Consider the following 16,315-nt stretch of genomic DNA (forward strand, 5'->3'; position numbering starts at 1 on the left):
ACAATTTGGCTATTTTTGTTATCTGTGAATTTTCAAATGTAAAGCTCCACATTATTATTATTACTACTGCTATTTTTATGTTTTATTTATTTATTTACAATGGTCAAACTGATGAAAGTCGAATGTGCTGGCCAGTTTGTCACTTGCCTAATAAATGACTACAGCTTTTAATTAAAAACTTTAACAGATTCCTGTTTTTTTCTATATGATATATTATGCAATAAATATGTATTTTAGAAATAAGTATTCTTTCAAATTTCTTTATTATGAATCTTTAGGAATTTTTTTTAGCATATTTATATCAAAAAGTGTGGTCATGATGACTATCCGACAAGGTAATTCTGATAAAGATAGTGCTTAAAATGTCACTTAAATAGGCGAATAACTGCAAAAAGGTGCACTTTTTGAGAACAAAGAACCATTCCTTTTACCAGGCCGGCTACGGGCCTGTATTATATGCAGCATTCTTCATTTATTCTCTTAGGCAGGGTTTTTCAAAGTCTAAAACAGTGGGCCTCCCTTTTGACACAACTTATCCATTGGCGCCCCCCTCCTCCCAAACGCGCACGCACGCACGCACGCACGCACGCACGCACGCACGCACACACATATATATAAATAAATATATATATATATATATATATATATATATATATATATATATATATATATATATATATATATATATATATATACAGTATATATATATATATAGTATATATAAAGACAGACAGATGTCAGACTGTTAACTCACTTTTATCATCATTTGCATGAAAGTGCAATTATTTACAGAGTAATAAGTATTTTAATATAACGTTTTTAAAACTAGGATGATGGTTCAATATGAATAGAACAGATCCAAGAACTGTCCATCCCAGTCAAAACAGTCAAAGTTTAGCGGGTCTCATGCTGTCATTAGCCAAAATACCTTGACCACCCACACATAAAGGTCGTGGTTCATCAGCTGGTCCTGTCCACGTAAATCCTAAACTCAAATACTGATCATCATATCGTCCTCCTTTGGGTTTAAGCCCTGAACTTGAAGGCTTTGAATCGGGGCGTCTCAGAAACCGATCCATTGTATTAGCAGGCATATACCTGTATTGGCGGGCTTGCCAAACAGAAGCGAATTCACAGCTATGGCCTTCTGGGTAAAAAAGGTTTTCTTATTTTTGATGTATTATTTTTTTTTAGCTTTGTTTAATTAAAACGTTTAAATATAATAAAAAATACATATAATAATTAAACTTAATAATTATATATTTATTATATAATATTTTTCCCGCGCCTTCCCTGACATGCTCTGGCGCCCCCCAGGGGAGGCGCGCATCACACTTTGAAAACCCCTGCTCTAAGGTAAGGACAGATCTCCACTCAAGTATCATACTTAAAGGGAAATTGTGCTTTATGCATTATAAAGCGTGAAGCATCAGAATTGGTACTTCGTATCAACCGATCAACATGACAAGGAATCAGTAAAAATCCTGATTGAGGCATTCCTAATGTAAACATACCCAAGAGATTTTGAACTAAGAAACCCCACCAATAAATGAAAAACACAAATATATGATTGAAGTGTGGTTTAATTTAACAGTGTGGATCGTTTATACAAACTACCTTTTATATTGCATCGGCCAAAAAAAAACAACAGCTCTGTTATTCCAAGAGTTCACATTCAGGATTAGTTTGGCAATATGCGTTTTTTATTTCCACAAATATCGCTATTTACAGTACATCTGAAAAAATAAAATCTTTAAAATTGAAGTATTTTTGTGATTTGTGTATTGTTGTTGTAGTCGATTTGCATTATGGGGTCTTGATCTGTCCATCTTTTACTGTTGAAAAGTTTAAAAAAAAGTGACTTTTATTGACATTTGTAATAGTTTAAAGCGATATATTGTATGGTTTGGTCTTGGTTTACGCTACAAAAACCTGGTATTAACTTGCCAGTACATTTTCTGTTATTTTACAGACGTATTTCTCTATGTACTTACACATTATATATCATTTGAAACTACTAAAATGTCAACACAAGTCACTTCGTTAAACTGCAAAGTTGAATTTTAAACATCAAAAGTCGACCAAAATCTCATAAGCGCAATTCATATCCATAAATAAAATAAAAACCCATGGAAAAAGTAGTTCACTAAAGATACAATTATGAAAAACATCTTGAAATGGCATGATCTGGCAACATAACGCTTCATATTTCATAAGCAAACAAACAAAAGATCCACATTTGATTCTCCTTCACCAAACGATGCGCTGTTTTGTGAACTTAAGTGTTACATTTTCCCTCGTGTAAAGGGAATCCGTGTTTGCTGTCGGACTGGTTTGGTCACTCACAAATGAAATGGCTTGACTCTGAGGAGGAGTTTGCATCAACACTTTGAAAGGGAAATTGATTCCTTCGATGCGTGAGTTTTCAAATGAGGACGTGCAAAATTACAATGACTGTACCTGAGTGTCACTTCATAATAACAGACGAGCATCAACAATAATTTAAAAGCTTAACGACAGACATACCACATCCGTTGAAATGATCGTCCCCTCTTGGAAGTAATTCGCCGACATCTTTAACATAAAATTCTTCATATGAATTTGGAGTAAAAATTGTGCAAAGTAAGCATTCACTTCATTTAAGGTTATTAAAAATAAGCAGAACAGCTTTCTGGATATCACTTACCAAATATAAACACAACATATATTCATGTTTTGCTCTATTAAAGTGGTTTACTATAGTAAAAAAAAAAAACCTGACTGAAATGTACGCAGTCAATAAATGCACTGCAAATATTTGGCAAACAGCTGGAGACTATTGAAGGTTATTCGGATATTCAGTCGCTGTTTCAGGAGCTGAAAAATAAAAACAGAAAACAAATTTCTGTCTGTGAAGCTGGACTTAAACAAATCGTGCATTATTAATATCCACGTCTATATTTTAGGAGGCATTGGGGTGTAAATAATGCATACAATAACAGATGGAAAACTTATTACGAAGTTATTAGTGTCCCTGTGAAATAATTATTATTCAAGACAAGTTAATTGATGTTTAATTGATTATTCCAAGCAGATTTTTAAACATAACAAGTTTAATAACTAGTCAGTAATAACTCATTTATTTTGTCTTTGTCATTATGACGGTACATGATATTTTAAGATATTTAGATACACATCTGATCTCTAGTCAAGTAGCACGATGGACTCATTCTTGAGCGGCTCATACACACCGGGACGCTTTTCGTGTGCATTTATCGTCAGTGTTTTTCCGAGACGCTTTTCCAGATTCAAGCCCAAGCGATTTTCTCTGGCGTCGAGCAGAAGAGTATGCAAAATCACTCCTTGATGTTAGATGGCGCACAGGGTGGTGCTAAGCTTCTGACACCCGCTTGTAACACTGAAGAACACGTTTGTTGTTAAAGTTACTGACGATTCGATCACACATGGATGGTTTAAATAGCAGCTCCAGCTCTAGCGATGAAGAAACGATTATTGTTCACAGAGCAATAAGCAGCTCCACGTTCATATCGCCTCTGGGCATCTTCTTCTTTTTTTATATTTTTTTAATGTTTTTTTTTTATACATTGCGAAACATTACAAAAATTTACAAACACATAAACATGTAACAATAAGCAAATACACTGAAGAGTACTTTGAGCAAATAATAATAATAAAAATAAATAAATAATAATAAATAAAAATAAAATAATAAAAATAAATAGATAAAAAAATAAAAACCAACGACACTAATGCAATCTTATATACAGAAAAAAAAAAATAAGTCTACAATGTGTTGACCTGAAATAGTTTCCTGTAAAAGCTGGGCATTAGAGGATTGGGGACTCAATCAGAAGGAGCAGGGTCAAGCTGAAGAGTTTGGACATATTTGCGAAGGGGTTCCCACAATTTAATAAAAATAGTGCTAGTTCGGTGAAGAGAGTACCTCATTTTTTCTATTTTTATAAAATAAAGAACATTTCTTATCCAACAAGATTGAGAAGGAGGGTGAGGGCTCTTCCAGTTCAGAAGAATTAATCGCCTAGCCAGAAGGGTTAAGAAGGCTACAAAGTCTACAAAATGAGAGGGTAAAGTGTGGTCGGGCTCGCATTGACAGTTTTGCGCTTGAGCACCTCCAAGTGCTGTTTTCTGTAACTTCAGCAGCTCCGTGCACGTGAACAAAAGTGTCGATCTGATTGGAGGAGAAGGTGACCAAAACCAAAAAATGAGCATGAGGTGGTTTTTTTAAAAAATGACGCGTTTGCGCCTGGCGTTTTGCGCATTGGTGTGCACGATCACATTGGCGGCTTTTATTTAGTCACGAGGCGTTAAATGTTGACGGAAAACGTGAGCAAAAAGCGTCCTGGTGTGAACGAGCCTTTACTTTGCACAACACTGACTGATAACTGAAAGCTGCCCCAGAGATGCCTTCAGAAGGCATATAAAACCTGTCAATGAACTATGAGGGCAAAAAATTTTATAAATAAAATAATCGTTCATTAATTGTAAGAGAATTAAAAATTTCAATTAATCAAGATTTAGATTTTAGGTTAAATCGCCCAATTTAAAGCCTTAACTAAGGTAATTAGGTTAACTAGCCGATTGAAAAAAAAAAAAAACTGTTGTTAAGGGGGAAATAATATTAATAATTTATGTTATATTTTTTCCCCAAAATATAAAAACTGCTTTTATTCCAGCCAAACAAAAATATTATTGCAACTTATTCAGAGGAGCAGCAATAAATAAATAAATAAATAAATAAATAAATAAATGAATGTATACAAACACCTGACAAAAGTCGTATTGCCTATCCAAGTTCTAGGAACAATGAACAATAACTTGACTAGTTGATCATTTGGTATCAAAAGTGGCTTATATCAAAGGTAAAGGCCTCTAGATCATGCTTATTTGACCACAATAAAATATGATGATGCCTTCATTTTGAATTATTTCATTAGGACAGTAAGACCTGACTTTGCTCAGACAAAAGTCTTGTGACTTAACAGAAATATTGTACAATATAGAATTTAAAGTCATGCTGCAGTAAAAAAAAGAATGAATATTGTGTCTGACTCCGTCATGAGCTTGGAGGACTGCATCCATTCATCTCTGCAATGACTCAAATCACTTATTAAATAAAGTCATCTGGAATGGCAAAGAAAGCGTTCTTGCAGGATCAAGATTCTTCGATTTCATCTTCAATGCCTCCTCCATCTTACACCAAACATGCTCAATAATGTTTATGTCTGGTGATTGGGCTGGCCAATCCTTGAGCACCTTGATCTTCTTTGCTTTCAGAAGCTTTGATGTGGAGGCTGAAGTATGACAAGGAGAGCTTTCCTGCTGAAGAGTTTGCCCTCTCCTGTGGTTTGTAATGTAATGGGCAGCACAAATGTCTTGACACCTCAGGCTGTTGATGTTGCCATCCACTCTGCAGATCTGTTGCACGCCCCTATACTGAATGTAACCCCAAACCATGATTTTTCCTGCACCAAACTTGACTGATTTCTATGAGTATCTTAGGTCCATGTGGGTTCCAGTAGGTCTTCTGCAGTATTTGCGATGATTAAGATGCAGTTCAACAGATGACTCACCAAAAAATATGTATAAATAAAAAAAATAAAAAAAATCAACCTTTTGCCACTTTTCCAAATGATCAACTAGAATTCAAGTTATTATTTGTTGCTCTTACAACTAAGAGATCAGCAACAAGACTTTTGTCAGGTAGTGTATATATCAAATAAATAATACATTTATAATAAGAAATACTTAAAACATCGCTTATTTTATAAAAAATATAAATGATTTCACAGGAGAGCTAATAATAATTTTGCTGTATAATAATAAAATACCAAAATAAATAGCTGTGCATTACAACCTTACATAAATATTGTCAATAGTTGGTCAGGATTAGCTCGGTCAACACTTACACACCAGTTACAACACAAACACACGGATGTTTGTTTATGAAAACATTTGAACTTTATTTAACATTCAAGTGTGTTTTGATAACACTCACCTGTTTTTACAGCAGTGTGTCGATGCTGTGATCATCGACTTTAGTACCCTGAGGATTTACCGCATCTTTACTCTCGTTGGAATCCTCGTACGCTTCATTCTGGAAACAGATGAACTGTTCGTCTGGCTTTTTATCTTCAGACGTTTTATTTAATTGAATTTCTTGTGACTGAGAATCCCCCACAGGCTGTTTCCGATCATCACTCTCCTCTTTAATTGGTTTGCTGGCGCTTTTCATGGCCGACTCCTCGTCCACGTACGCTCGATTCTGGTAGCACATGAACTGATCGTCGAACGGCTTTTCTTTGTGTAGCTCGTTACATTTGATCATGTCCGATTCGCCGTCCTGGAATCCTGGGAAGTAGGTGGATTTGCCCCATGTTACGTTTCGAATGGTGGAAGATTTGCTTAGCGTTTTCTCACCTGCGCAAAAAAACAAAGAAAGATAGCTTTAATATACACTGTAAAAAAATGTCAAATTTTAAGGCAACTTGCTGCAGAACGTTTTGAGCTAAATCAACTTAAATCAAGTCAAGTGCAATTTCTTAGTACTTCAACAACTACACTGGCTTCTTATTAAGCCACGGATTGATTTTAAGACCTTGATTTTAACCTTTAAAAGCCTGCGTTTCCAGTTTGGCGCATTTGCATGTTTATAAATGGAATTCAATGGGGTGGAAGGTGTACTGAGACCACGGCTTAACTAGGGGTGCATTTAAGTCCAACCCTAAAAAATAAAGATGAAACAGATGCTATCATTGTGTACAGATATACAAGTCCCATATACAGTTAAAGTCAAAATTAGTAGCCCTCTTGTGAAATTAGCATTTTTATATATATGTAACCCTGCTGGTCCTACGCCACCCAACCCGTTGACGTGCACCGCTCAATAAATGTAACTACACGTCGCAACGACGCGTAGCGCAAGCTCTGTGATTGGTCGGCTTGGTAGTGCTGACGAGTGTGGGCGGGACCGAGAGCCGCGTGAATGGTGCGAGCCTGATGGAGCAATTGTTTACAACTGTGGAGTCCCGTGAAGGAGCTCCGGATGGAAAGTTTTGTTTTGTGTTTACCTCATAGTTAAAGTTGTTGCACGTCCGCTGTTTCCTGCTACAAAATGAGCTAGTTTGAGCCACTTGTACATCCCAGAAGCGTTCAGAAAGAACAAAACAGCAGCGAAGAAACTCGACACAGAGGAACATTAACACCTCACTGCCAACTAGTGTTTTGGAAGTGTTAATGCAGACCAACAGAGACAGCGCACAGAAGTATAAATACACAGCTACGCGTGTTGCATGCGCCGTGGGTTACGCCGGTCACTTGACGCAGAAGTATAAACCAGGCTTGAGGTTTACCTGCACAGCACTTACTAGCTGGCCTACGTTACACTCACCCTCCCTAAACCTCACTCCCATCCGGGTCATGACACCAATGTAACCCTGCCGGTCCTACGCCACCCAACCCGCTCCGAGCTGGTATCAAACCAGCGACCTTCCGCATGGGAGTCGTGGCTCTACCAAGGAGGCTAAAGCTAGAGCACCTTAACAGAGCAAGGAAATCTTTATTTTAGTTCCTATATGAAAAGTCTGTATGAAAAGTTCTGAGGAAAGACTTATTTATTTTAGTTTGGATGGAATAAAAGCACGTATTTATTGTATACTTGTATTGTGTAGAATACAAACCACTGTTATCTACGGTGGCCAGGAAGTGCAAAACAACATTACAAAGTGTGAAGCACTTTTACAAAGCTCGAGACAAATTTACATTTTGAAAAGCATGTTTACCTATCATCAGACACAATTACATTGGAAAAACTATTTTACCAAGGACAAAACAAATTTTTAATTTAGAAAAAAATTAACAAGACGCAAAACACTTTTACAAGTCTCGAAACAATTACAAGATTGTAATTACAATTACAGATTCCTTACGGGAAGGGAATGTACCACACACCGGAAGTGACGTGGAATGTACCACACCGGAAGTGATGCGGGGGAAAGTTGTTGTTGTTGGTGAGTGCGGTAAATTTGTGCTGTGGAGTACATGGCATAAACAAAGTTTATGGTGACCGAACATGGACTGCGGACGAGGGTTGTTTTGCCCGTTTTGTGGAAAACACATGAGCAGCTCAACGCGGTTTTGCTTTACGTGTGGTTGGTGTTTGGAGTTTCTTAAGGACGCGGACCAGACGGAAACAGCAGACCTACTGCATCAATAAGTGCAATATTTTAACGAGGGCCACTCGTAAGCTGTAATCATGGACATGATGTCAAATCTACACGGGGTAAACATCTGCTTGAGGACTCTTAACAGTAAACTGAATGAAGCATGTGTTACGGTTTAACTGGTGTCTGTGTTAACTGAGGCCCTTTTCAGATGTGAACTATTCACGTTTGCAGATTGGCAGATTCGTTTTCATGTTTTCATAGCAACAAAACATGCCCATACCGAATAAAGATTCTTATTACTTGATGTCAGTAGAAACATTATTGATTAAATATTTTTGTGGCAGAACAGTATAAACCAAAATTAACGTAAAGAAATAATGATAATTGACGTCATCAACGGGATTCATACCCAAGTCAAAAGGTTCTGCACGAGTATCAACCGACCTATCTAACTGAGCTACTTGAGTCTATAGGTTGAGTTTGGTTTTGATATCTTTTTCAGTCAACATATGCCATGCTTTGACTGTTCCCAGTCACTTGCGTTTACATGTTTCTACACACTCTAACGCTGATATTTTCTCAGAATAGCTCTAATATGTTTTATCGCAGTTGGTCAAACCATGATTTTTATAGTTGTAGATTCACCTAGAAATCTGTCTACAAAGTCACACACGAGCTGGATATTACTGATATTTTCCAGTGTGTGTGTTACATTCCGGGTCACTTCCGGTGTGGTACATTCCACTTCAGTTCTGGTGTGTGGTACATTCCCTTTCAGTAAGGAATCTGTAATTGTAAATTTGTTTCGGGACTTGTAAAAGTGTTTTGGGTCTTGTTAATTTTTTTCTAAAATGTGAATTTGTTTTGTCCTTGGTAAAATTGTTTTTCCTATGTAATTGTGTCTGATGTAGGGTTGTAACAATATACCGGTATGACGGTCTACCACGATTTGAACGTGCACGATTATCATACCATGAACAATTGCATATCAACGGTTTTAACCCTTAAAGACAGAGACAGCCGCCCGCGGCTAAAAATAAGTATTGCTCTTAAATGTTTAATAACTTTTGATCCGCTGATCCGATTCATACAATTCAAAGATTGGCATAAAGAAGAGAATCTCAGCTTTCCAGTGCTTTATCACATAACATTCGCGGCTCCGGAGGCTCTGGAATCAATGCGGTTACGTCATCAAAATTTGACAACGCTGATTTGACAAAGAAACGCTTGTCACCGTGTCTCCGGACAAAGCAGACACGATACATTGATGCATTGTCCCTCCTCCATGCCCAGATTGGTTCAAACTCGCTATATCACAACCAATAAGCATAGGTTTCAATTTTGTTTGTGGACCAACAAGCTTTTTGAACAACACGGAATGAGAGATAGGCATACATTTATGCGCGGCTAAATAAAACGCAAAAAAAAAAGTTTTGCATGAAATAATTCTCATACTAAGTACTTTTGCATGCACAGCAGCACAGAAACATGACAAAACAGTGACACAGCAAAGACGAACTGCTGCTCTTGCTGTTTTCAAAAGACGCAAATGAAGGTGCAGCTGTTTGTCTGCATTGCAGACAATATCCAAATCCATATCCACAGACAACCATATCCATGCTGGCACATAAAACCTAACGATGTTCCATATTGAATCTAGTTTCGTTATGTAACTATTTATAGTATAGTAAATATTTATATCTATTTTTTACTGAGGATTTGCACCATGTTTATTTGGACTTTATTTGGACTTTGACACATTATTTATTATTTTCTCATTTTTTTATTTGTTCATTGTAAGTGGTGTTGTTTATAGTAACTGAAAATATATTATTTGGAAAAAGTCAAATTTGCTTCACTGTTCTATTATTTTGTAACATTTGTAACATACCGTATACCGCGAAACCGTCAAACCGTGGTATTGTTTTAGACGATTATCATACCGTAAAAAATTCATACCGTTACAACCCTAGTCTGATGATAGGTAAAAATGTTTTTCAAATTTGTAAATTTGTCTCGAGCTTTGTAAAAGTGTTTCACACTGTATAATGTTATTTTGCACTTCCCGGCCACCGTAGTGATCCAATAACCTGCCCAATTAACCTAATGAACCTATTTAAGCCTTTGAATGTCACTTTAAGCTGAATACTAGTATCTAGTCAAATATTATGTACTGTCATAATGGCAAAGTCAAAATAAATAAGGTATTAGAAAGTAATTATTAAAAACTATTATGTTTTAAAAACTTCTCTCCTTAAAATATTTGTTAAACATTAACATTTCAGAGGAGGCCTATGATTATGACCTCAACTGTATTCATAAAAATCCCTGATTTTCTGACAATTCTGCAGTGGATATACTTCATTTATTCTTATCCAGAACAGCTGATTGCGCAACAAACCATGCAAAGCCAGGGTATCAAGTTAAGTTTAATAACAGCCATTACTAAATTAAAAGTGGACCCTAGTGTTCTTTAACATTGCTGTTGCCACACCACACACCCTGCTCCCACAACAAAACAGTGGAGTTGGTGTATTATTACACCCCTATGGTTAACCAACATAGAAAGTAAAAAACAGAAGAAAAAAAACAGAAGATAAATGTCCTTTATGCCGAGTTCAGACTGCATGATTTTCACAGTAGTCGTGTCACAAATGTTTTCACACTGCATGACTATCTGGGCTAGCGTTTCGTCGCTGCTTTGTTTACACTGCACGATGGATCGGGGACAGGGGCTTTCAGATTGCATGACTTTACTATAGGAAGAATCGCCGACAACTTCGTCCAAACTACGTTCTCATAACTACATAATGAGAAAGAAGCCTTTAATGGGGTAGAACATGTACATGTTTGCTCACCTGGGTTTAAAGGGAATTAGCCATTTCTCCTCAACGTTAATAAACTAATTTTTTTCTGTATGAACCGTCAAACAGACACGGTTGCTCCTAAGTCCTGTCAAACCTCCACTAGTTTTTCCTCCATTTCGTGGGTCCAAATAAACCGAAAGAGCGCTTTTAACTTCTCCCTCAGCCTCCCGCTGGCCTGCACACACACACACACACAAGTGAAAGCTGCTCTCTCATTGGCTGTTGGCGATCGCTGATGTTATTTTCAGTCAGAACTCAATTCACACGGCATGATTTGAATCGCCGACAGCTCCAGATATTCAGCACGCCAAATATCTCGCAGGCATCGGCGACTCATCGGCGATTCTCTCAGATCGCGTCTTTGATCGTTCATACTGTGTGATTGTCACTCACGTGCACGAGCAGCGATTTGCCTGTGATTTCAGGCATTTGTCGGGGATTTATCAAAACCTTTCGGCGAGCCAAAATCGGGGCTAAAATCACGCAGTCTGAACTAGGCATTAATGTTCAGGGAAACCCAAACTTGAGGGCTGAATAAAGTTTCTTGGGGAAACAAACAATGGACATTTAAAGGGATAGTTCACCCCAAAATGAAAGTTGTGTCATTATTTACTATTATTTAGAAAAACTGCACTCAAAATAAGACATTTGCTGTTTGTTTAAATTACTTAAAATTAATTGAAACGACAGAATTCTTGAGGGAAGAACTTTTTTTATGTTAAATCAACTTCAATTAGTAAAAACTAATAAGTCAACTTAATTGCTTCATGTTGTGTCAACACAATTCTATTGTGTGAAACCCAGCACTTTTAACAGTGTAGCCTTTGACACCCATATAGAGAAAAAAAAAACATACTATAGAAGTCAATGGCTATTGTTTCCGACATTTATCAAAATACCTTCTTTTGTGCTGCCAATGCTCGTAAACATATCATCTTTCTAGTTCAACTGAAAAAGGAAACTAAATCTCCAAGCACTTGAGGGTGAGTAAATATAGTGAGTATAGTTTCATTTTTGGAAAAATCCCTTTATTTTCACATTGAATCATTTTTAACATCCCCATGTGCATTAGTTTGTTGATTTTTTTAAAAATGAAATGTGGAAATGTGGAGCACAAAACACGTCTGATGCTACTGGGGTATATTATTGGTCACACTTTATTTTGATGGTCCGTTTGTTAAATTTAAGTTACATTGCATCTACATGCCAACTAATTCTCATTAGATTATAAGTAGACTGTTAGGTTGGGGTTAGTGTAAGTTAACATGCACTTACAATGTTTCTTATAGTCAATTAAATGTCTGTTGAAAGAGCAGGATCAACAGATATTAGGCAGACAGTCTACTAATACCCAAATGGACCGTCAAAATAAAGTGTTACCTATTATTGTTGTGAATAACCAAAAATACACTGTGTGAAAAAATATATAGATAAAGGAAAAAATATAAAATAAAGGTAAAAAATTCGGATTTTTCTCTTATACCAATAAATAATTTGAATATTAAGTAAATATTAACGCTCCATACAGATAATTTCTAAATTTCCCATTGTAAATGTATCAGAAAATGATTAGAAATGTGCATCGCTACTTAATTTGCACAAATATGACGGTGCATTTTTCAATATTTAGATTGTTGAAACCATTAGATCACAGATTTTAAATAGTCGAATCAATGAAAAAGCGTATTGCACTGTAAAAATGATCTGTAAATTGACAGTTTTTCCGTATTTTGTGACTCCTAGTTATGCCTTTACAGGATGTTGATCTTTCTTCCAACAACTTTTAACCTAGAAAAGGTTTGAAAAAGTGACTTTTATGAAAATTTTTTAAATTTTAAACTAAAGTGATATATTGTCTGTGTTGTTGTTGTATTTTATTTCTGCCAGTGCATTTTCTGTTATTTTACAGACTTATTTTTCTATACATTATTTATTTTTTAAATTATATTACTTCAAACAACTAAAATGTCAATAAAAGTCACTTTCACAAAACGGTAGAGTTGAAGTTTCAACATCAGAAATCGACAGAGCAGACATCAACATGCCACAATGCAATTCACAAAAGTAAATAAACAGAAAGTACAAAATACAGAAACTATTAATCATCAGATGTGTTTTACAGTGTGGCTTATTATTTTTTCTCAAAAATCATAATTTCCACAAAGGTTTAGCATAATAATAACCAACAATATATAAATATTATTTTTCCCATAAACATTTTATATATTTTCCTCATATATAAACTCTCAGAAAAAAAGATACAGGCCGTTTTAGGCAGGGGTTCCTTCCCAAACATTTCAGCCCAACATCCCTAAAATAATGCCAGTGCCCTTCGACCCCCAAATTCCTCTTAGGTGGTTATAAATATGCAAACATAGCTCATTCAACAACAGGCTTACATAAACATGAGCAAATTGACAACCCAAAAAAAGTGCAACAATCTAACAAACAGATCATTTTTATAGTCATTTATTAGTTTGTTTATTGTAATATTAACCTCGACTACAGACACTGGTGGGCACAATGTTTACTGCACAAGTCTATTCTTAGTTTCATTTTGGAGACTGCCAATCAGAGATCATCCTCAATGTTCAGTTGTGGCCTGTATTTATTTTTAATGTATTTGATCGCCATAAAGTTTTCAGAAAGTTTAACCTGGTGCTATAAAAACCAATCTGCTGCAGCTGACGCAATTGCTGTGCTGTTTATCTAACGTAAACACACCGAAAAAAAAATCTTTTAAAGGGCTAATAAATTAATTTGCATGTTGTTGTTTTTTACTATTAAAAACTATTATTTAATCTTCTGTGGGTTATGGTTAAAATATTGCAATTTGAATAGTTTAATAAAATTTTTTTGACTTTTTTTATATCATCAAGCGACCCTATCATTGTCCTGCGACCTACACTTCGAGGACCACTGGTTTAAGGTACACATTAATACCTAAAAAGTACAAATGTGCACCTCATAGCTGTAAAAACTGCAGGGCTTCACACAATTCATTCATGTCCCAACACAAATAGTTTAAGTTAACAAATTTAAGTGGTTCGAACATAAAACAATTTACTTTTCCCTAAAAAAGCAAAATATGTTAGGAAAATAAGTCTAAATAGGATACACCGCAAGCCGGAAGTGTGATATGAACATCAATACAGTAGTATTTTTTATGACACTGTATAACAATAATTAATATTTTTACAGTACTGTGACGGTTGAGTTTAGGGGGTAGATGTTAAAAATTACAATTTATAAGGTAATTTAATAGATAACATAATACTTGGCCTATTTTAGGGGGGCTGTAGCCCCCCTTTATATTTCTACTCAACCCCACTAAAACTTTTGTGATTAGCTCATAACCTGAACACTAAATTATTGCCTCAGTCCCCTTTAAATTTGATATGAAAACGACACAGAATTCGGCTCCTCACTGTCTTTTGTTTTTTATTTGATCAGCAAACCACAGCCGCGGACAGCGAGAGAATGACGTGTGTGTTTATTGATAAATTGTTATAATATCTGCTATTTGGCTAACTCAGAACTCAAATGATTATGCCGGTCTATGTAATACAATTGAATAATAGCGACCCATATTAAACAAACATTTTAAGTGTATTACTTTTAAATTACTACTTATGAATGTAATTATATATATATATATATATATATATATATATATATATATATATATATATATATATATATTTACATGTATATATATATATATATATATATATATATATATATATATATATATATATATATATATATATATATATATTTATTTATTTATTTATTTATATGTATGTAATTAATGTGTAAATTAATAAAATGTGTGATAATTAATACAAATAATAAGAAATTTAATAACTAGTATAAATCATTTTCGTTAACCTCCGGCCGCAACCATATCTGATTTAGCAACAACCTATTTTTTAAATGTATCTTAAAGGTACAAAAGTGAACCCTTAAGGTACTAATGTCCACCTACTGAGGTAAAGTTGGTTTTATATTCACATATTTAGACTAATCTAATTTGAAAAAAAAAAAAAAATTACATGCAAATGCTAAACAGGAAAGTCATCAAGCAGCAAATGACCATCAAATTACTTCATTGTTCAGTCAATTAAATGGTGCAAATGTTGTTTTAATTCATACATGCGATTTCAGATATTCAAAGTAGCGATGTAAACAATATAAATACCATTAAAATGATCAAATGTGAGCATATAAAACCAATTTTACCTCAGCTGTCCAACTCTATGGTACAAATATGTACCTTTTGACAAGGTACCGCTTCAGTGACAGATTTGTTTACCTGTATTTCTGAGTTTGTGCTTTATAATGTTTCCCACAGAGTTTACAGTTCAAAGCCTGAAAGAACACTGTTGTCTGTATCGAATTCGATTTTAGAACACGCGTTCTAAACATTCCATTGTCGGCTCCTGAAATCAGCGTCACAGCATCAGTGAACTCATAAGTAAACAGAAGTTCTCTCACTCACCGCCGTTCTCCTTCAGGTGTGTTTTGGACAGCCTCTCTGTGAATTTCCTCGCGAGCGCTTTAACACTCTGTGCGGCGCTCGACCTGCGTCCCAGATCTTCATCCTTCACTCTGATGTTTCCCACGTACCACATGATCCACAGGGCCAGGCTGGCGAACAGCACCAACGCGCCGGTGTAGATCAGGAAATCCCCATAAAACACGCCATTGTGCCGCACGTCGCCGAAAATGCCGACGAACAACAGAATCACGCCAATGATGTCGAAAATCAAAGCCATGATAAATAACGACAGACAGCTGCCGATGCACCTCAGCGGCACCATCATCACCTTCAGTAGGAGAGATGCTGCTGCTCGCGTCTGTAGCGGAAAAACTGCTGAGGACAGGTGATACACACCTGGAGCACGCACTGAGGGAACGCCCTCATGACGTCAGGCCGGCGTACAGGGGGGAGGGTCTTCAGTGTTTTGGGTTTCAGCAGTGACATTTACATTACACTGAACTCAACTAAACTGAACTTCCACTGTGAAAACTGGACTGAGCAGTTTCAGTTTACTAGAACTTCACTGAATAAAAGATTCATTGGATTTATACATTTTTTTACAATGAGGTTTTAAATGTGCTTCAAATCAAGAGTTTACTCTATACATCTCCCTTTTGGCTCTTAAAGTCATTGTGGTTGAGTAGCAAATACATTTAATTAAAATGAATAATTAAATAAATAAATGTCCACTCAACTGAGTGGAAAAAGGCCACTCAGTTGAA

General features: G+C 35.8%; 1 protein-coding gene and 2 long non-coding RNA genes across 3 annotated transcripts in view; 2 read left to right on the forward strand and 1 right to left on the reverse strand.

The window, feature by feature from the left end:
• LOC148679716 (uncharacterized) overlaps positions 1-16,315 on the forward strand; it is a 143,096-nt gene that overhangs the window by 102,247 nt on the left and 24,534 nt on the right. The gene's annotated exons all lie outside the window — the stretch shown is intronic.
• On the reverse strand, positions 1,566-15,913 carry tmem238l (transmembrane protein 238 like). The gene is made up of 3 exons (NM_001442459.1): positions 15,552-15,913; positions 6,017-6,438; positions 1,566-2,856 (listed from the first exon to the last, which is right to left on the reverse strand). Exons 1-2 carry the CDS (start codon positions 15,874-15,876, stop codon positions 6,023-6,025), a joined length of 741 nt encoding a protein of 246 aa, NP_001429388.1. The 5' UTR covers positions 15,877-15,913; the 3' UTR covers positions 1,566-2,856; positions 6,017-6,022.
• Positions 4,251-13,536, forward strand: LOC147845507 (uncharacterized). The gene is made up of 5 exons (XR_015480444.1): positions 4,251-6,976; positions 7,358-7,660; positions 7,953-9,083; positions 10,157-10,808; positions 11,562-13,536. It is a non-coding gene; the product is annotated as an uncharacterized LOC147845507 (long non-coding RNA).

Source organism: Danio rerio, chromosome 3 (assembly GCF_052040795.2).
Source record: "Danio rerio strain M-AB ecotype USA chromosome 3, GRCz13ab, whole genome shotgun sequence".
NCBI classification, from domain to species: domain Eukaryota; kingdom Metazoa; phylum Chordata; class Actinopteri; order Cypriniformes; family Danionidae; genus Danio; species Danio rerio.

What these genes read in the sequence shown, in the direction of transcription:
- tmem238l (NM_001442459.1), bottom strand. Translation starts at nt 15,876, where the DNA reads ATGATGGTGCCGCTGAGGTGCATCGGCAGCTGTCTGTCGTTATTTATC. An exon ending in ACACCTGAAGGAGAACGGCG is followed by an intron (nt 6,439 to 15,551) that starts GTGAGTGAGAGA and finishes TTTTTTGCGCAG; the next exon opens with GTGAGAAAACGCTAAGCAAA.